This window comes from Calliphora vicina, chromosome 1 (assembly GCF_958450345.1).
Source record: "Calliphora vicina chromosome 1, idCalVici1.1, whole genome shotgun sequence".
Taxonomy (NCBI): domain Eukaryota; kingdom Metazoa; phylum Arthropoda; class Insecta; order Diptera; family Calliphoridae; genus Calliphora; species Calliphora vicina.
In genome coordinates, this window is record NC_088780.1 from 156,833,152 (window position 1) to 156,855,374 (window position 22,223).

The window sequence follows — 22,223 nt, forward strand, 5'->3', positions numbered from 1 at the left end:
ACACCACACATTAGACAATAAATTCAATATAAATTGTTATATGACTTATGTGTGACCGTGTGAGTGAGTGAATGTGTGTGTATCTGTGTTAAGACAATAATAACATGTGGGAGAAACTGTAAATCTTTGGTTTCTTGGGACCATGATCATACAAAATTTTGCTAAGAAACATCAGCAAAATAAAAAACTCTTTAAACAAGACAAAATAGACCTGCAACAAATTAAATATTATACGACGACTACTTCTTGTTGTAACAACAATAACACATGTTTCAATAACCCAGCAATTAATTGAAATACAAACATTTTAAATAATAAAACAACCTCTGCCACTATTTATAGCACTGCATTACCATCTAGAAAGCTCTATTTCTACAATGTTCTTTAACTGAATATTCGAATTCGAATATACGGTCGCAGCAAACAGCGTTGCCATACTTACGATCAATATTTAACTGAAAGCTTTTATTCAATGTTAATAATGCCCACAGATATGTTAAAGTTTGGGCACTGCTATTTGAAAGCATTATGCAACTTTAAATCAGCCATTAAAATAGTTATATTTGAATTCAAGTACAATTTCGTAACATTATTATAGCCACCATTAAACAAGATTGATTTGGTTATTTCGTTTATAACATATTGAAATATTGGTGTTACAACCAAAAAATATATAAGTCAAGGGTCCTAATAAAATTCTATGGCCGTCCGTGTATCTGTTGAAATTTTTCCACAAATACTCTCAGTTGATAAGGTTTGTTTCGTGTTGAAAATAGGAAATATCGGTTCATTAATTTCACCTAAAAACTAATCAGTTTCGTTCGGTATAGGATCTTTGTGAAGGATTGGTCAGATTTTAGCAGCTCATAATAGATAGGACCAGTTACCACCACAGAGAATTACCTTATATTTGGCTTTGGTGTCGATTCGGCTGCTTGGCCGTGCCATTTTTCATCACAAGTAATAATGATTCGGTGCATAAATGATGTTCTTTTATAGTGTTTAAGCATCATTTTAAGCAAAATCGTCTTTCAAGGTTTTTCTTGTTGACATATAAAATCGTCTTTCAAGATCTCTCGGCTTCAATTCGTATGGTATTACCCTGCTTTTGAATGAAGCCTTCTACTCGCAAACGTTTTAAAATAGCTGTATGTGTAGCTCCAATGATTTTGCAAGCTCTTGTTGAGTTCGACAACAATCTTCATGCAGTAATGTCTCCAATTCTTGGTCTTGAAACTTTTTGGATTTCCTGGGCGATCTTTGTCTTCCGTGTCAAAATCATCAGTTCTGAACCGAACAAACCATCTCTCGCACATTGTAACCGATGAAACACAATCACCGTAAGCTATGGTGAGCAATCGTGAGCTACAGCAGCACTTTTTTTCAAATTATAGAAGTAAAGCAAAACTTCCCGCATATGACGCTTTGTTGGAACAAAATTCTACATTTTTGAAGCAAAAAAAAATCCTTGTTGTTTTCACTATAATGTTATAACTAAGTGACAATAAATGACAGCAATGTTCCCATCAAAATGACATATAAGTTATTAAAAACAAAAACTCCATTCAAAAGATACGCCATCTATTATAAATCACGTATTTTTAAGTCATACAGCCTAAATAAAGCCTCTTTGTAATAGATTTGAAGTGAAGAAAAATAAAATCATTCAATACACTTTTGAAGCTATTTTGCAATGGATTTCTATTAAAGAAAACGTAAATGATTTAATAAGGAATTAATGCAAAACATTGTAAGAGCTAGGAAATTAAGCCTATGAATGAATTCATTACATAATGATTAAGACACAAAATTGTATTTGATTTTGAAAATTGTATATCTATCTATTATATTATTATATATATAAAAATGAAATGGTCCATATAAGTAATGGCATCATGAGAGAACGGCTGGAGCGATTTGGCTGATTTTTTTATTCGATTCGAAATTTTCAGGAATTCGAACAAACTCGAAAATTTTTTTTGAAGTCCAGTCAACTGTAATAAAAAAGCTCCTTAAAGTATGTAGTACAAATTTAGGTATTTTATTTGCAAATAAATAAGAACAGGCAGGTGAATGTGGGTTGGAGAAACTTGAAGAACTAACATTAGTAAATGCTACCGTATTTAAAGCTTTTCCAAAAATCAAATTTTAAGCTAACTTTTCGGTCTAATCAGATTACTATCAGAACATGATATCTGTTTCAATGTTCGGCAATGCAGTATTTACATTAAATTACACAGTGCAACAGCGCAAAAAACACACGATCATGACAATATAGGTTTGACTCTACTACTAACGGGTAGTAAAACCCTATACTTAGTTGGTCCATTTTGGTGACCAATTTATTTTTATGGCCACCAAATATTCTGAAAATCAGTGGGCCCTCAAAAAATGGTGTCATCAGTTTTTGGCAATAATATAGATAAGAGTCCGCCAAACACTTTATGTTAAAAATTTTCCCCAAAAAATAGCTTTTTCGTGCACTTTTTTTGAATTTTTTTTTTTACTTTTTTTAGACTCCTAATTTTTTACTAACAATATTTAGCAAAGTTTAAGCTACGGTAAAACTGAACAACACTTGTGAACATATCAATGCATTTTGAACGTATCTATGCGCTCTAAATAGCTCACAAAAATCACTTTGTACTTTAACAATTTTCGTTTTTACTATTTATTGACGCTAAAACAAAGATTTTTTGTTAAAATAGCATGATCAAGTCCACACTTCTATGTTGTGCAGTATTATTCACTCGTCTTAGGTGTTTCGAGTTGATTTAAAGTTTTTCAGCTTCGTAGGACCCCTTTCACACTAGGAAATTTAGTTGCGCAATTCTCTTGCCCAACAACAAAACAGCATGCAAAATGTTCATCTCCTTAACCCGACATTACCTCTGGCATCTAAAAACACAAAAGACTTGCGAAACTAAATGACTAGTGTGAAATAGGTCTAGGCGGAATGGGAATCAGTGGGTGGATCCTCAAAGTCTCACATTTAAAAAAAAATCCATTTATGATCCGAATGAGCTGAAATTTAAAATGTAGATAATCATTGAGAAGATCTACAAATACGATTATATCTGTATGGTATATCTTTTAGTTCAAGAGATATTTAGGTATAATTTTTTTTTTAAATTTTGCTTGATCTTGTTTTCGTATTTTATATATGATGGCCCTACGAAAGGTCGAAAATTTTCATTTGATATTGTAATATTCCATCTCTCAACATTTGCTGGGTTTCCGCTACAACACACCATAAAAATAATTCATGAAAATTTTCTTTAAAAACATTTACAGCTTCAAAAAAAAAATACACAAAAAATGTCTTCGCACGATCTTAAAAATTTTAAAAAAATTACAAGAAAAAAAAACAAAGCTGCAACAAGTGTTGTTTACTACCAACACGAGTAGAGCCAACTTCCAAAGACCCCTCAAAAAAAAAACCTTCAAGAAGTGGGCTTTGATGATGTATCTCTCTCTCTCTTCCTCTCGGTTTGTATGTAAATAGTAACAACGTATGTAAGTACATATGTGTGTTAACGATTGAAGCCCAGAACTTGAACGAAGAACTAAAAGCCACAATAACTTTTATAAGTCACGACAAGAGTTTTAATTTAAAAACGAAAACATCAGCTGTACAAGATCAAACGAACGCGAATACACTCATACACTCTCCTCCAAACACACAGATACATCCATTTGGTAGTAAAAATAAAAATAAAAAAAAACAGAAATAATAATAAAACAGCATTTGCCCTCAAGTGGTTCTAAGTCATGTTCGGCTGACAGACTGACATACTTTCGGAGTACAGCAGCAGAAAAAAGCTAGCTTGTGTTTTCATTTGTTGTTTAAACTTTTTTCAAATTGTTTTTGTTGTCTTTTCGTTCTTGGAGTATGTAAATATTTATTTACTTGCTCAGCTGCACAAAAATATAAAAAATAAAGAAATAAAATGAATAGTAAGTGCTCTTTCATATGTTTTTCTGTGTCTGTCTGTATGCCGCAAAAGAATTCAGAAAGTGAAGGAACAGATCAGAACTCAGCAGAGACGAGAGTTATAGAATGATGCCAGAGTTAGTTTTAAATGTTAAGCCATTCTATATGAGGAAAATCTCCTAAAACGTTTAGAAGATCATCGGTTCCTACTAAGTATTACCTGATTGTAATCAAGATGTTTTCGAATCCAACATTCTCAATCTATAAAAGTTTGCATTAGCTCTAAACCTATTTCTTCACATACAAAATATGATAATTTCACTTAACACAAATATTCGAGAAAATTGCCGAAGAGTGTGTGTTGCGTAAAGATCTACGGGTTTCGGGAACAAGTTCCCTAATTTCAGCTGAGCACATACCATTGTAGTATCGGTAGAACAGTGAAACACAACCCACATTGCGACGATGTTCCAGTGAGTCAATAGAGCTGGATACCCTACTGTCACCGATAAGCATCTTCGCCCTCTCCTGTACGCGGTCGAGTAACTCCAAAATAGACTTCGAATCACCGGCCCACACATGAAAGTTGTATTCCATTTTAGGTCGGATATAAGTGGTGTAAATAGTAAGGAGATTTTTTAGAAAACCAAGGCACTTGAATGCTTCTTTCGACACTCGAAAAATGTGTTTTGTCCAGCGGACATAGCACTGAATACTCATGCCTAGAACATCAAGAGCTTCCGATTCCTTAATATTTACACCACCCATAAAAACACATGGAGCAACATTATCTGTTGTGCGTTTGTGGGTTAACATACAACATTGAGTCTTGCGCGCATTAAAATCGACTCTATTCGCACAACCCCATTCAGAGATTGTCACAAGATCTTGGTTGAGCGTATCATTCATATTTTGCCTCATTTCCCCAATCTCCGACAGGCTTGGTCTATAATTGTCATCTGCAAAAGAGTAGATAGGGTTGGTAGTTTGACGTAGAAGATCGTTTATAAAGATAAGAAATAGAGTAGGAGAAAGGACGGAGCTTTGCGGTACCCCTGAATTGATCTTGAACTCGTTTGATGAAATTCCATCTATAACAACTCGTATAGTGCGATCTCTGAGGAAGACAGAAGTTATTACCAACACCAAAAGCAATAAGTTTTGCTAAAAGCGCACCATGCCATACTCTATCAAATGCTTTAGAAATATCTAGAGCCACCACAAAGATCGCCCAGGCCAGCCAAAAAGGTTTGAAGACCAAGAAGATTGTTATCAAAATAAACAAGAGCTTGCAAAATCTTTGGGCGCTACTCAATCAGTAATTTCAAAACGTTTGAAAGCAGCAGGATTCAGTGAAGCCGAGAGACCTTGAAATACGATTTTGTATGTCCGAAATGAATCTTGAACGCTATAAAAGAATCATCAAAATACCGAATCATTACTATGATAACCCGAAGCGAAGCCCGTCCAACCAGCCGAATCGACTCCAAAGCCAATATCCATGGCGCTAAGGTAATGCTCTGTATCTGGTTGGTGCAAAAGGGTCATATCTATTATGCGCAGCTTGAAACTAGCATTGGCCGAAAAACGTCCATAATATGCGTCCAGACATGTAACCGTAATATTCTATTAGGCAACGCTCGGTCACATGTAGCAATACCTGTTAAAAAATATTTGGAATGAAGTGGTTGGGGAGTTTTGCCTCACCCGCTTTATAGTCCAGACCGTGCCCCGTTCTACTCCTATTTGTTTTGATCAATGCAGAACGCTCTCTATGGGAAACGGTTCACTTTGGAACAGAGAATCCTATATTGACTTGATTCGCTCTTGCACATTTTGGCTCGGAATCCATATGTTACCAGAAAGATGGGAAAATGTCATAGCAATGGCCAATATATTAAACAAATTCATATTGCATTTTTAAGTCATTAAAACGAATTTTTAAATTCATAATCACGATCCTGCAATTCCCAAAAAAGTGTTGAAAAATCCCAAAATTGGGATTTTTTAGTTTTTCTGGCTATAATATCTATACCAAGGGCGGGTTATCGGAACCCTTAACAAAATAATTAAGAACATATTTGGCCATCTAAAATGGGTTACTATATTTTGATATCGACTATGTGATTTAAGAATGTTTGACCTAAAGTTGAATTTTACTTAAAAAAAATTGGCGTTTTTTGGATGGAGCTGGTCCCCTCGGTATTAACAATTTTCAAATTTGTTTTCATTTAAAATATTTAATGTAAAGTTAGCTTTTCAAAAGGTATAAATTCATAATACTTCTTCCTAGAAGTTTTTTAGATAATTTAAAAACTTTTTTCCCAAAAACTAACGAAAAATTGTCTTTTTAAACATATTTAAATTCAAATGCATATAACTATGGAGTCCGTCAGGATTTTTAAACTATTCTTTTTATGTTTGACATATATTGTTTATCTAACAAGAAAAAAATTTTGAAAGTTGGGAAATATTTGGACCCGCTGTTATCAAAAAACTGGGGTAGGGTGGGTAAAAATGTTGAACATTTAGTTTTCAAATGCGAATATCTCCTAAGTTGTAATAGATAATTGATAACTATGTCGAGGTTTTTTGTACTGCTCGATGAGGAGATTCTTTACATAATAATTTGAAATCGGAACATAGACCAAGAAATGGTATCGTTTTTAAAATTCAACATACCCGAGGTTTCCTACTTTGGGGACCCCTGCCAGCATCACTGGTGGGCCCATTCAGTCTAAGTTCAAAACTCGACAATACTTCTTCTTTGCGCATGTCAAACTTCATTCAATTCGGACTAAGGGTTTAGAAGTTAGAGATTTATTTGTTGAAACGACATGTCGTTTGTGTTCATATGATCCAATTCATGCCAAAAGAAGTTGGTAATCATCGATCTATAGCGCTTGCCGATATAGATTACACCGCCAGCCCAAAATTCACACCAAATAGAGACTTTTTCGGGGTCTCTTCGATCTCATGTGGAAAATTTTTTTGATTGTGATATAATTAATCTAATATTTAGAAAAGTTTCGATTGTATTGTCAACCAATGTATGTATATCAGCTGATTTCTGCATAACTGTGGATGTCAAATGTGTTGTGGAGAAACTCTCTTTCCCCGCCCTCTGGCAATACTTAATTTAAATTAAAATACATAAAAGTAATAAAATCACGCAGTTTTGTTTTCGACAAAAAAAAGAGAATAAAAACCAGAACAAAACTTCAGTTACTCGTAGTAACCCCAACAGACATACAGATCAATAAAGACTGGAGAATATCTCTGCTTCAACATTTTGTATAGTATAGCAAAGAAACAGCTTTTGGTACAAACCAAAAACAAAAACAAAAAAAACCAAACGCTACAAGTTACTAACTGTTAAACTCGTTTTGTTTTTGTAAGAATACTCGTAATTTACATCCATTACTGCAAGTTGTTTTAATGTTCAGACAGACAGACGGATTCAAGAAAAAATAAAATAAAACTTGTACAAACAAGCATTTACTTAATTGTGTGAGAGATTTCGCTTTCTTTTCGAAAAAAAAACAGTTTGTACGTATACAAAGAAGTATAAATAAATATGATAATTTTTTTTGTATGAAGAAATTCCTTAAAGAATTATTATATGTAGTAGGTGGTATTTGCTTTTCTTATTTAAAGACATAGAAATTTCAAAACTTTCTAATTTTTTGGTAAAAGAATGGTTTATGGAAAGGTTTATCAGGATCAGTAAGTAGCATTATCATGAAAAATGATTCCTAATTGGGAACATAGACGAAAGACTGCTAATTACAGGCTTATATTGAAGCTTCGATCTGGACCAAACTCAATAAGAAAGAGTCTCAGCAAATACATTATTTAGAAGTAGTTTTGTAATGGCTGACATATCACTGTTTCAAAGAATCTAAATGCATCGTTTTTGCTTTCGTCAAAGGCGATGACAATTTAAGATTTTATCGCAGTTGTTGTTGTAAAAGATAAAATTATAAAATCCGGGGGTTTAGGAGTGAGATCAAGTCCTAGAAAATGAGCTGCTGCTATCGGCCTAGGTCACAATTTCACTGGGCGAAGTGACTCAATTTCACTGGGCTGACTCTCAGGATCTTGAGAATCCTTACCATATGCTGAACATAGATTAGGAAAGGTATTCTTGCCTCAGTGGTTTCCTTTGGTAGTATTTTCTGCTTGTCTGCAATGGGTGGCCTATATGTACCACATTCATAGTGTATTCTGAATTTCCGGAGACTCTGGGAATGTCGTTCAAATCTGCTGTGTACAATCATGTGGATCCTACATATTCCTCCATATGTTCTCCTTGTATTTTAGAAGGTAATGTAGTTACGATGTCTCCTCCGATGATATCCCACGAGGAACTACTTAGTCAACATTACACAATGTTCTATGTCCGGGAAAACCTTGGCTTCCTCATGGTGTTCTGAGGTAATTTCCATGCAGTATGTGATATTTATTATGCCAGCGTTTTGGCAGCTTTGTACATTTCACCACTGGGTATCATTCAACGAAGGAGACCACACTAGAGCACAGTAGTCAACCACCACTGACTGTCACCTTGCAGTTGCAAAAAAGGTTTCTTAATACATGCGCTAGAGAAAGTACAGCTCTGCCGGTAGCGCATTTGTACTAGCATGGTTTCACACTGGTGATGTCAGGCGAGCTAGCACAGTTACCAGTAACACGAGTGGTCTTTCATTCTTCCCCGGTTTTTCTCTAGGCTGTTTGCTTAAATCCCCTAGCTGGCCACTTGCGCGATCTAACTCTGTCTCCCAGTCTCTAGAGATCAATAGATATAGCCTTATAATGCACGGTGTTATGGATGAAGATTGCGATGCATCCACAGTTGCTTCTGGTGCAGTGTTTTCTGAAAACATTCTATCCGTTACAACTGTGCAGACTGAAATCATTTGTCAGCTTTGTTTCCTGGAAAGCGGCGGCCACGATGTTGTTGCCCTGCATATATCGGGTTATCTCAGTTACTTTATTTTGGATGCCATTTCAGTTGAATTGGATGAGCATATCATCCCAGGTCTCCGGAATGCATTCTAGGATTAAGCGGCGACGGATGTTGTTGCTGTGATTATGGTGGGGAGGGTGATGGTGTGGAGTATAATGATGACGTTATCGAAGACAACGATTAGGGAAAAAAACTGTCCAACCACGCTCATGTATGATTTAGTACGGAACAGTTCCAGAGGCGAGAAGTGTTGCAAAATACTTTGGAATGCTTTGCAGAACTTTTTCTGTTAATGATTTGCCATTCTTTTGAAGAACTTAGAATCTACCAATCATCTCCATGTTTACAGAGTTATAGATACTCTAAACTAACTCTTTAACTGACATGCAATCTCTTTGGAGGAAGAATTAACGTGAGTATCGTTGATAAGAAAAGAATAAATTAACATGAAAGGCGAGAGCTGGATACAAAGATAAATTAACTATGCCACTTTTAAATACAAATCAGAGATATGTATCGGGGATAAAGTCAGCTAATCAGTAGACATGCGGTTCGACAAGGCCTTCATTTATAATATTTTTTTATCTCCTCTGGGATCAAAACGAAGTCTTATTAACTATATTTGATTGAATATTATTTTATTACTAAGAGTTTAAAACAAACTTTCTACAAAAACTCTAAAATTCTAAATTCTTTACTTACATTGTAAATGTAGGCCAAATAATCCCAGCAGTTCTAGGAGACAGTCCCGAACTAGTGATTTTATCCATCATTTAGGGTGGGAACTAGTTACTTCAAGAGCTACGTGACTAGTTATGTTATAAGCAGGGGGTCAATGGACCCTTTTTGATTACAATGAGACTGTCTAATAGCTGGTCCAGAGTAGTCAATGCATTCGATTCACATACTGATTAAATAGCGTCAGTTACTTTACTAGCTACCTAACTGGTAACTTGATCAGCTACATAACTAGTTATATTTACATGTAGGGGTGATAATTGACCTCAAATAGTCAGATAAAAATACATATCATAGACAGTCCAATAAAGGAGTGCTTGTAAACAAACCTTCCTTCGACAACTCTACAATAGGTTGCTTTCTAAACTGCAGTACAAAATAAAGAGACACTAAAGTCACTATTGACTTCACGCTATGTTACAGGGGATATCGTACCAGTTTGTACGAATTACTCACAAAACGTTTAAAGTGACTACACTCTAGATTACTTAGAGACACTTAAGTGGCAATTGTCTTCACGCTACATTACCTGGGATGTATAAATTGTCTTCTCTCTGCACTACAAAGAGCACATACGTGTCAAATGACTCAAAGTATATAAATTGGAGTCAGCTAAGTGATACGACATTGGTGACAATTACTGTCTTTAAGGGATACATTGACTACTTGCTTAACTGCTGGGATGAATCAGAAAAAACACACACCCTAATGTGTACAAGTATAAGTATTTGAACAAATTTATGTCTAGAATCTAAAAAGAACGGTAATAATAACTTAATAACAAAATATTTGTAAAATTTTCCATTTAAACGAAGTGTTCCAGCTGGCAAAACTGCATACATGATAATAAGTAACGGCCAAACATCAGAAGGTATTCTCAAATAATTATTGTATTTATGTTCTTAGGTATAACGCTGTATTCGAGCACTTAACCAAGTAAATCTAACGGTGCAGAAGTTTCCAAAAAAAGAAACACCATTTGAAAATCTCCCCAAAAAAAAAGCATTAAAATATCATGCCATCAAATTGGGGTTTTTCCCAAACAAATTAAACTACAGCAAAAAACACCACAACTTGGAAAAAAACCAAATACACGTTACAACAAGTGTTTTGACCAGCAGTTATAGAGGGAAAAACAAAAAAGAATTTCGTTTTTCTTTGCAGCAGCAATCATAAGAAACCAAAACAAACAGCCTGTTACGAATATAATAAACAAGTTGTATGTAGAGATACTTCGTAGACATCGCCATTGCGGTACTCGTGGTGGCAGCAAACAAAAATTTCATTTTCACAGACACAATATACAAACAGACAGACAGACGGACGTACAGATGGACGGACAAAACATCTTTTAATGCATATATGTATACATTCGTACATCCATACAAGTGTATGCATGTGTAGATACAATATCTTTACAAGACGACGTACGCTTTTGGCTTTTGCAGTAGCAGAAAATAAATACTACGAGTCGTATAAAAATAATAATAACAACAACAGCAGCAGCAGCAACAAATAAAAGAAATAATAAATAAACAACTGAGATACAGTTAGAGTGTCTTAGATTACAAACGCCAACATACGAATTATTACAATAAAGATAGATGAGTGGACAATAATATATCAACCGTTAAGCTCACGCTCTTAATCTCTCTCCCTCTCTCTCTCTCTCTTACACGACTATTTGCCATCTCTCTATCTCTTACTATACTCTTTTCTTTTTCAAGGGAAATCTCTTGCTATACTGAAGTTGCCAGACTATAACAAATTTATTTTTCTGATCTTGACGGGAATCCGGATCCAATGTAACTATCTATTTTTTCAAAGAAACGAAAATGTTTTTTGTGCTAACATTTTTGGAAGGAGAAGATGTGTCGGATCTGTCCCTTCGTAACAGTTTCCAGTTCCAAGTTTGTTTCCTAAAAGGAATCACATCCTAACCCGAATTCATAATTATTATTAATGATCCCAGAGCCAGATATAGCTAGGGCCGAATTACCGCATTCGATATCGAGTAAATTCGATCGTATTTTTCTAATTTGAGATTACGGCATTCGATATCGAGCATGAAATTTAGTACATTTTGTTATAATTACGATATCGAAATCATTTTCATTCGATCACGAGTGCGGTAATTCGGCCCCTGTTATTAGAAGTCCTAAATATTTTATACAGAGAATGTTTAAGCTCTAACCAAAACTATTACTCAAAATAATTATATTCAATTCTCATCCCCTCAAATTCAGATTACTCGTTAATCCTGTCTATTGAATTCCAAAATTCCATTATATGAAAAACAATTAATAGCGCTTCGTGTGATACTTATGTTCGGTAATCCTTCTTTATGTTATCATAGCTCTGAGTGTCTATCAGTTTATACTAAAGTGACAAATACTAGGAAATTATACCCTTCTAGTATATTATCAGCGCTGTATTACATTCTAAAAGACAGTGATCACTCTGATATTTTCCACCGTACGATACTATGGTCTAGGCTGCATTTTCTCATCAATTTGATCCTTAGAATATCCTACTGAATTTAAATTATATTTGGCCTGCATATCTATATATTCCAAGGTATATGAGATGTTCCAAAATTAAGTCCATTGAACGATCACGTGATCGATATGCATTAGGCATGTGGCTATCCTGATCTTAGTTATGCCAGAATAACTCTTTTTTCCGAGGCAGGTTCATATTCATGTATGGAATGGCGGCATCCAGTTCTTGACATTCCTGTTAGAGCTTCCTGAAAGCTTCAGTGTACGAATTACGATCCAACGGATCTTGCACACGTCTACTCGTAAATTCGAAATTCCTTCCTTTCGTGCCTCTGCAGAGACTCTAATTGTATAGTGTTACTCATCTCCTCCAACAGTATGCTAGGAGAACTGCTTAATAATCGTTACATTTTATTCCATGAGCGGAAGAATGCTTGCTTCCTCATACATATGGTGTTCTGAGGTAATTTACATGCAGCCATAAAGCTACGTTTAGGCAGCGTGGGTATCATTCAAAGAAGGACACCACACTGAAAAAGCGTTGTTGAATACTGACGGAACAATCGTCCTGTTGGTGTTGTATCGTCATTAATTGCATAGGAGGGGGATTCATCAAACGCAAAATACACCTAGCAGGTCTTCTCCTAGACTCAGTGGCCAAACCTGATGATGTCCGTTAAAATACCATAGGATCAGTCGGGTATCACTGTCCAATAAAGCCTTGATGTCATGCTGATAGAGATCTTACTCGGCTTCCCCGATCTACCCGCAATACACTAAGTATCAAGGTACATATTGGTTTCCGAAAGAGTCATTATGTCGTGGTATTAGACATTAATCAGAACATGATTCTCTATGCAAGCTATTATTCAACAATAATGCGTGTAGTGGCAGAGGGGGATTCGTCAATTCGTTCCGCTCAAACGAACCTCTCTGATCTTCTCCTACGCTCAAGGATCAGAACAGTTGGTGCCCATAAGAATTCTCTAGGTCCAGTCAGGAATCACTGTAAAAAAAAACCATGAAGACGAGATGGTAGCCTTTCGGATAGCTGGGCCATGGAGGATCGTATGCTCGATATGCTAGCTAGTATTCAACAATAATGCGTGTAGTGGCAGAGGGGGGTTCATCAATTTGTTCCGCTCAAACGAACATCTCTGGTCTTCTCCTAGGTACAATGATCAGAACAGGTGGTGCCCATAAGAATTCTCTAGGACCAGTCATGCATCTATGTAAAAAAAAACATGAAGACGAGATGGTAGCCTTTCGGACAGCTGGACCCTGGAGGAATGCCAAGTAGCATTCAACAACAATCCTTGTGGTGGCATATTTGTCAATTTGTTACGCCCAAACGAACTTCTATGTTCTTCTACTAGGCTCAAGGATAAGAATATGTGGTGTCCGTAAGAATTATCTAGAACCAGTCAGGCATCACTGTAAAAAAATATGGAAAAATGAAGATGGTAGCATTTCGGACCCTGGCGTTTTCCCTGATCTGACCGAAATATCCTGTGTACTAAGGTATTGGTCTCCAAAAAGGCCCAGATGCCATGACGGTTGCTTGTCGGACAGCTAGCCAATGGCGAGACATTATAGAGTTCTAATTTTGTTTCCCCCAACTGACCGTCCCTAGGGATCGAAAAAAGCCCATGGTGTTGTATATGATGAATGAGATACCTTCATATTTGCGACTGGTGCAAAGAACATTGTCTCCTAGACCAAGGCGACAATGCTGTGGTGCTTCAGGTCTCCGGAATTGGGGGCATGATCGGTAACGGTTTATGCTGCTGTAGATGTTGTAATTGCTGGTATTGTTGTGATTTCTATACGGCAAGACACTGATGAGTTTCGTCATTGTTGGAGCAACAAAGCCATCCGACCACGCCGTTAGGAACAGTTCCATAGGTGATAAGATTTCCACCTTAAATGGATCGATATGTGGGGCAGTCTGGCATTGTTTGCAGAACCATGATTCGGGATTTTTCTCAATTCCGTAATATACCAAAAGGATGCGGAGCAACACTAACAAAATATGTTGATTCACTGCTGAATGAGACTGAGAATAAGACTTCATTGTCCTCTTTATTGTCAAAAAAAAAAAAAAAACGAGAAAATTGTAATAAGAGCCAAATTTATAGTAATAACTGCCAATAATCTTTAGTTGATCTTGTACAAGTGATATGAAATTCTCTCATTAACAACATTGCATCATTTTTTAAAAATACAACTAGGTGGCATCATGTTTTCCCTTCAACTTCAAAGAACTTTGCATTACATTTTATTTTCTCCAAACACTGCAATAAATTTGTATTTTTTTTTTCTCAAGCCAGAGAGAGTGTGAAAGTTTTAGAAACGATCGCATAGAATTTTAAAAAGTTACAAACAGAAAAATCACACCTAAATACTTGAATGAATAAAAACACTGAGCGCGCTTTTTCTCAGCTAGCTGAGAGTAAACTTTATAAGCAGAGAAAGAGTAAAAACAAAAAAATTAAGTTTATTTCATTTAATGTTTTTTTTTTTATTTTGGTACGTTGGTGGTGATCAATCGAAAATGAAAAATACAAAAAAAACTTTATACAAACATTAGTTGATTGTGGATCAGTTTTACGTAAAAATTTCACTGAAACGGTTTGTTAAACTTAAAACTACGGATAAATAAAGAAACGTATTAACAAAAAAAAAACAACACACAAATAAAACATCCGACAACACTAAACTTAAATGGAATTTTAATAGATTTTTTTTTGCTAACGAAAAGAAGGAAAAAAATTATAAAAACGTTTATATATTAGAAAAATTCAAATTGTACTACGTAGAGCCATACAATACACAATTTTGAAATTAAGAAAAATTTACTGCATTTTTGGTATTTTCTTTAAACTACAAATATAAACCCTGTGGATTTTTTTTTGTTGTTTCAAACAGATTTCTAATTTATAGAAATAGCGCATATATTTGTGGTCGATTAAATAATTCAAAAGCTACAACTAAAAACAAACAAAAATCTAAACAAAATGTCTCATCAATGCAGTTGCGGTCGTGACCTCAACAACAATTATGTCGGCTATACAAGTGCTTATGCAAATGCCAATACCAGCTTAGATCGTGAGTCCAATGCCACCTTAAGTGGCTCTACGAAATCCTCACCAGGCTCACAAACCCAATTCACAGCCAAGCTAATAGTGGGCACAGTGGGCGCCATCAAAGAGCTAAGGGAAAAGGAAAAATCACGTCAAACAATGACACGTGCCGGGGATCGCAGAAATTGAGTGGCTTTTAAAACACAGCAACAACAAAAAGAGGATGAGTTTCTTTTCGTTTTTTTTTCTTTCTAAAACATTTAGAAGTGTCTAGCTGAGGCAAAAGAGTTTTTTAAGCTGTTAACTTTAAGGTGTTGTAAGAGCAGGTGTATTTGAAGTTGTATATGTAGAATGAATGAATGAAGTGATGAAAGAGTTCTTTAAAGCTCTTGCTAATTGTTAGTGTGATTTAAAAAAAAATGTAGTAAATTAGTGGAAAACTTCAATGAAGATTATAATGATGTCCTTTTTTCTATTTATCTAAAAAAGAAATGTTTTGTATATTTTTAGTTTTATAATGAAACATTTTCATTTAAGAAGAGAGTCTAATTAGTACCGTTTTACAGAAGTAGTTTAAAAAAGAAATATTACATTTCTTTAAAATGTAAATTAATTATTTAATTAAGTATAAATGCAGTGGAAATGAAGTTTAACAAAAATATTCGAAAAATCTGAATTTAGAGAAAATTATATAATTTTCTTGTATAGAGAAAATATTTTTATTTTTATCAAAGAATTATAATATGAAAATTATTTACCATTTTGATCGAATATTGATTCGTCATGAATTTAAAAACATAATTTTTCAAATCTCTTTTTAACTATTTGTTAAAGATGTAGAAAGTTTTTTTATTTGAATTTAATTAAAATTAATTCAATATTTTTTTTTAAAAAATCAAAAAAAATATTCTTAAAAAATTAGCCAATGTTTCATTTAATCTATAGTTATAATTTCATTAAAATCTAAATTGATTAATAAATATAGCTAATGAAGTTTGAGCAACATATTTAATTTAACAAAAATTATGTTAAACAAGAGCAATAGCTGACCAGGTTTAAGTTAAGTTTAACTAAACTACCTTAATTAAATTTAACTAAAAGATTTGTTTAACAATTAGTTTCTGAAATGCTTAAGCAGTAAAACCAAAAAGTCATTTGATCTTAACTGGAAGATCGGTTTAAAAATCGTCATTCAAATGTTTCTTAAATTAATTAAATATTTTCTTCATAGTTTGCACCTTTTGATGATGGTGTAAAATTAAGTTTTGTCGGGAGTAAGAGAATTTTGGATTAAAATTTAAAATGAGATTAACTTTTCTAATATTAATTGTTTTATAAACTAGTGAAAAAGTAAACAATTTCAGAGATTATTTTTCCATTTCCATTTTCTGAATATCTGTTTACGATTTTGAGTATAAAAACTGTCAGTTTATTGTTAAGACTAACAAATAATCAGACATTAAGACAATGGAGACAGGATAACATAAGGGATTACGGATGCAGTTTATCGTGTATGTTGATCCTTAACTTCGTTTTACCAAAACCGATCAAAACACTTTTGACCAACTAGGAATAGTTGTGACGACTTCTATAATTAATGTTGCTTTTTAAATTGAAAAAAATATTTGTTAAAACAAAATTATATTCAAATATGTACAAAAAAATTAAAAATTAAATGCACATAATTGATTAGTTAATTTTTCATAAACACAGATTAGTTAATCTACAGTCATATCGAAAATATGAGCAATAAAAGCTGAACTATTGCTAATCTGGGAAACATTGCTACAGTAAAGATTTTTGTTATTTTAGACTATTGCTAATTCATTAACAATAAAATATTTTTTACAATAAATCGTTATTAAATACTTAAGTTAAACTCTGGTTAACCAAGGTTAGCTAATCCTTAGTTGTTTGGAATATATTCAAAATATTGAATTTTCTTCCTAAATTTAATGTTTTCTTAATTCATAATTAGCAAGACAAGTTTAAGAAATTAAACTCTATTTAACTTTAGTTAGTTAATCCACAATTATGAAACCTTATAAAAAATTAAGATTTTTTTGAAGATAATCCACAATTATGAAACCTTATAAAAAGTGAAGATTTTTGTAATTTTAATCAATCGTTAAAATATTAATTAAGAAAGTATTTTTCAACCAATTTTCATTCAAAATTATAGTTAAACTTTCTTTAATCATGGATAGCTAATCTGTAGTTATATAAAATATCACTGAAAAATCAATATCTTTCAGAAACTTAATGTTATTTAAGTTAAAAAAAAGAAGTTAAACTGATCAAACCTACTTAAACTCAGTTAGTTAAGCTACTGTTATTTAAAATAACAGCAAAAAAGCTGAGATTTTTATAATTCTAATTTTCATCAAGAGTCGTCATCATGAGATTAACTTAATGCTAATTGTTTTATAAACAAGTAATAAAGTTAACGATTTCATAGATTATTTTCGATTAAAATATATTAATTTAAACCTCAATGTTTTTTACAATAAATCTTTATTAAAAACTTTAGTTAAACTCTCGTTAACCATGGATAAAATATTGAAATTTATTCCACTAAAATGGAAATTGAGAAGATATTTTATAACAACAATTTTCATTCAAAACGATAGTTAAACTCTCGTCATTTTAATTAGCAAAACAAGTTTTAAGTTACATTCTGCTGAAACAAGGTTACTTAATCTACAGTTATAGACACAATAAATCTGTGGGCCAAATAATTAAATTGAGTAACGAAATTTACAACGAAGCATTGTTAAATATGGTTAAACTTTGGTTAGCTAATCCACAGTTATATAAAATGTTATGCTAAACGTTTTATTTTTCATAAATTTAGTGTTTGTTAATTATTAAGGAGTTAAACTTTCCTTAACCTTGGTTAGCTAATCGACAGTTGTATAAAATATATGATAAAAACTAGAAATTTTAGTAATTATAAAATAACGCTTAAAAGTAAACAGAGATAATATTATTTACAATAACACTTTCAATAAATCAAAAGTTAAACTCTCGTTAATCTACAGTTATAACAATTAAATGAAAAAAAGAGATTTTTGTAAATTTAAACTGCAGTCAAAATATAATAATTTTAACAACTAAACTTTGTTTGACTAACTCTAAACTTGGTTAATTAATCAACATTTGGGGGAACAGTTAATATTTTTTTGTTTAAAATTAAAGGTCAGTTAATCATTTAAATAAAAAATAAACTGAAAAGTAGAGCTTTTAATAAGTCTAAAGATCATAAAAGTCTAAAGATCATATTGAATAACATAAATATGATAGAGAATCTAAGTAAAGAGTAACAAAATTTATATTATAAAATTCAGATTTTTTCGAATATTTTTTTTTTAAATTTGTCTTCTTTAAGTTTCCGCTGCATTTCCTTTTATTATTTCCTTAAACAAAAAACATCTTTATTTCCTATTATTTCAAAACATGTTTAACGAATTTCTTAATTATTTAATTAGTATTTTTTTGTTTGTTTCTTTTAAATATTTTGTTCTTTACACTTAAGTTATTAAAATTTAATAGTTTTCTTTTTCAAATACCAGTTAAGTTTTTAATCAATATTGTTTGTTAATTTTTTTTATTTTTGTTTTAATTTTCATTTCCTTTTTTGATATAATATTGGGTTTTAAAACAAAGAAAAAATTTCTAAATTTTTTATTTGCTTCCGTTTTGTGAAGCTAATGAAATTAATGGTTACGGGTTTGTGTTAATAAGAATTCTCTAATTTTCCAATGATTTATATAATTAAGTATTAACTAAAATAAAATTAAATAAAATTTTGATATTTAGAGTAGGTTTTTACAGCGATTGGTTTTCTTCATTAACCTGCTACTGTGAAAACCGTCTTCAAAATATTATTCATACATTTTATTAGGGTATTTTTAGACAAACGAGAAAAAGTGCAATATTTTTAGGCATTGCTTAAAATACAAAAATTAAATTTAAAGAAAAGTTTGAAAAACTTTTTTTTCTAAATGAAATTCATTTTAACTATACAAACATTTTATTGTTTTATAAAATAAACTAATTGTTGTTAGTTTTCTATAATCTCTGTTAAATCATTGTCAACCATACTGAGTGTATTTAACTCATAGTAAATTACATCATCTTTAAATAATCAAAAGCAAATAAAAAAAAAATAAAAATAACAAAACATTATTATCAAAATAGATTTAGAAACAAAGGAACATCAAACAAAAAAATGCAATAACTCATTTAGAAGACAAACAAAACTGAAATTAAATAGAAATCTAAACATATTTATAATTGAATTAAGCAACAGAGTTAATAACTTTTATTATGCTTAGTTTCTTTTTATTATAATTAACAAACAAAGTAATACAAAATTGCTTTAGATAGCAATTTATTAAAGCACTCATTCACGTTTTTTTTTATTTACTAAATATGAGTTAATTTTGTTTTTTTTTTTAAATTTTTGAAATAAATTTTGTAATATTTAACTAACAATTTATTAAAGAAGATAAGCAAACTCAAATGATGATTGTATTGTTGTAAAAATATATGAGAGTGGGGAGAGTATCCCTGCAATCATTTATGTGTCTAAGAACTTTCCATGTTTTATGTGATTTTTAAGTAGTAAGTAGTAAAAAAATAACCTATAATGAAATATATATTTTATAATCCATAGTTTGTAAGTTCTGAAAAATTTAAATAAATAAAAACAAATAAAAAAAATACTTACAATATTTACAACAAAAAAAATATATACAAAAAAAAATACTGAGTTTTATTTTTAAAAAAAAATCGGTCAAAACGATTTGAATTAATCAAAAATTTAATTTGTCAATCTAAAAAATGTGTTTCAATTAATTCTGTTCGAAATTATTACTTCGGAATCAATAGCCCTTTGATGGAACTGTTCTGAACCAGTTAGATTTATGTATTTGATTATTTTGATTGTCCGCATATTTACGTCATACCAGAATTGCGCTTGAATTTGGCATAAATCTGCTGTTTAATCTCATCTACTTTCATACCTGTTTTTTATTACTTCTTCATTGTTAACAAACTAATTTTTATAAAATTGTTAGTTTTAAATACAATATACTATAGTAATGTATTCCACGTTCTATAAATTTTTTTCAACGTTTCTCCAATTTTGTTATCCTTTCCAAAAAATATGATTAGTCGAGGTCATCAAAATAATTATTTGTTTGTGAGATGATTTCAGCGTTGGAGTCTTTTCGTCGAGCCATTTCTTCAGGTTTGGAAACAAGAAATAATTACTAGGGGCTAACTCATGGATTTTGGACATGGAAACTGTACATGTGTGCATACGACTGTGAGCAAATGCGGAAGCCATCTTGTGGAAAGCTTTATCATACACAAGTGATAATCAAACATTTAAACCATTAAGCCACAATCTCTCGTACATACAATCTCTGATCGCCAACACCATATCCTAAATTTTTCCGTTGTTTCGGAAATTCACGAAATTCGCTTTTTTCCATTTTCTTCTCAAGTCACGCGGTAGTCTGCTGTCAATGATTTTCTTATGTTGGTCTTATTGGATTACGAACCAATCCTCAGCGAAACATTTATGTTTCAAGAGACTTATTTATAATAAACCTTATGTTTATTCTCTTTAATATATCTTTTAGGTATTATGCAAAATATTACTCATATAGTTTGAGCAGATATCGTTAAATTGAACCAGTAAGATATTCTGAGGTGATGACATACATAGGGTGTAATTATATCGTTTTTTAAGCAGAAAATCATTTTGTTCTTGTTGTCCGAATACGATGTACAGGGCTAATTCTTCTTGACAACAGTGCTGAATTGATGTCAGGTACTCTATCCAAAGCCTAATATGCATATACGAAGGGTAGATATACCGAACCTGCACAGCTTTCATTGCCTTCCTGGTTATACAAAGCGTCTCGAATATTTCCAAATTTACTCTTCGGTTTACTGCAGAAGGAGGTGTACACTCTCCACTGCACTAGAATCTAAACATTGACACTCTGCTTAAATCCATGGTGAAGACGTGTTGCTTGAAGATTGTTTATGCGGGTGGTATGGAATTTGCGATATAATTATTATTGAAACTGTGTTAAGAATATGCGCATGAGAAAATCCAACAAATTCTTCGATCGAAGGAGTGACACTTACATTATCCGACAATGAAAAATGTTTTAGACTCGTTCCTACAAGAAGCATAGGGCCTCAATAAAATGTTTGACCATCTCTCTATTTTGTGCTAACGCCTTCACTTCTCCCCAAATCTTGCCACTTATATTTAGTTCGACTTCAATCAGCTTTCTCCATGTATAAGATGGGCGTCCCCTTCTTCTGTTCCCTTGCGGGTTCCAGTCTATGGCAGTTCTAGTGATGTCGTTAGACCGCCTTCTAAGGGTGTGGCTGATCCAACGCCATTTTCGTCTCTTTATTTCAATCGATAGGATTTGTTGGCTTATTTTTTCCCAGATTAGATATGGTTATCGGCCAGAATACACTTGGGATCGTGCGAAGATAGCGGTTCACGAGTGTCAGAGTTCCAAGTTTCGCAGCCGTACAGATGAGTAAATTTTACATAGGCATTGAAGATTGCAATTTTCGTACGGAGAGATAAAGAGGGCGATCTACAAGCTACTGTCGATGTACTCACCCGATGCCAAGATAAATGAATGGGCTGACATCTTGTATTTCGCTTGCACCAAGTGGAAATAAATTCCGGGAGGTTGAATTAATACGTACAATCAATCGTGAATGTATAATCCAGGATTACTAAAGGGGCAACTGCACTTTATTGCTGATAAAAGGCATACGACATTTTGCTATAAAATTTTGTTATCGGGACGGGGATTTGGAATTTGGAATTGGAGAAGAAAAATTCTCAAATCAAGTTCGATAATAATAATAATGCCTGTTGTCCTACTCCTTCTAAAGAACCGTTCATTTTATTCACATAGATAAATATCAATTTTATGGTGGTCACGCATTTT

General features: G+C 32.6%; 1 protein-coding gene across 1 annotated transcript; it reads left to right on the top strand.

Moving 5' to 3' along the window:
• Window positions 1-14,694: 14,694 nt before the first annotated feature.
• LOC135959647 (uncharacterized) lies at window positions 14,695-15,869 on the top strand. Its single transcript, XM_065510648.1, has one exon. It carries the CDS (start codon window positions 15,160-15,162, stop codon window positions 15,412-15,414), a length of 255 nt encoding a protein of 84 aa, XP_065366720.1. The 5' UTR covers window positions 14,695-15,159; the 3' UTR covers window positions 15,415-15,869.
• Window positions 15,870-22,223: the final 6,354 nt, after the last annotated feature.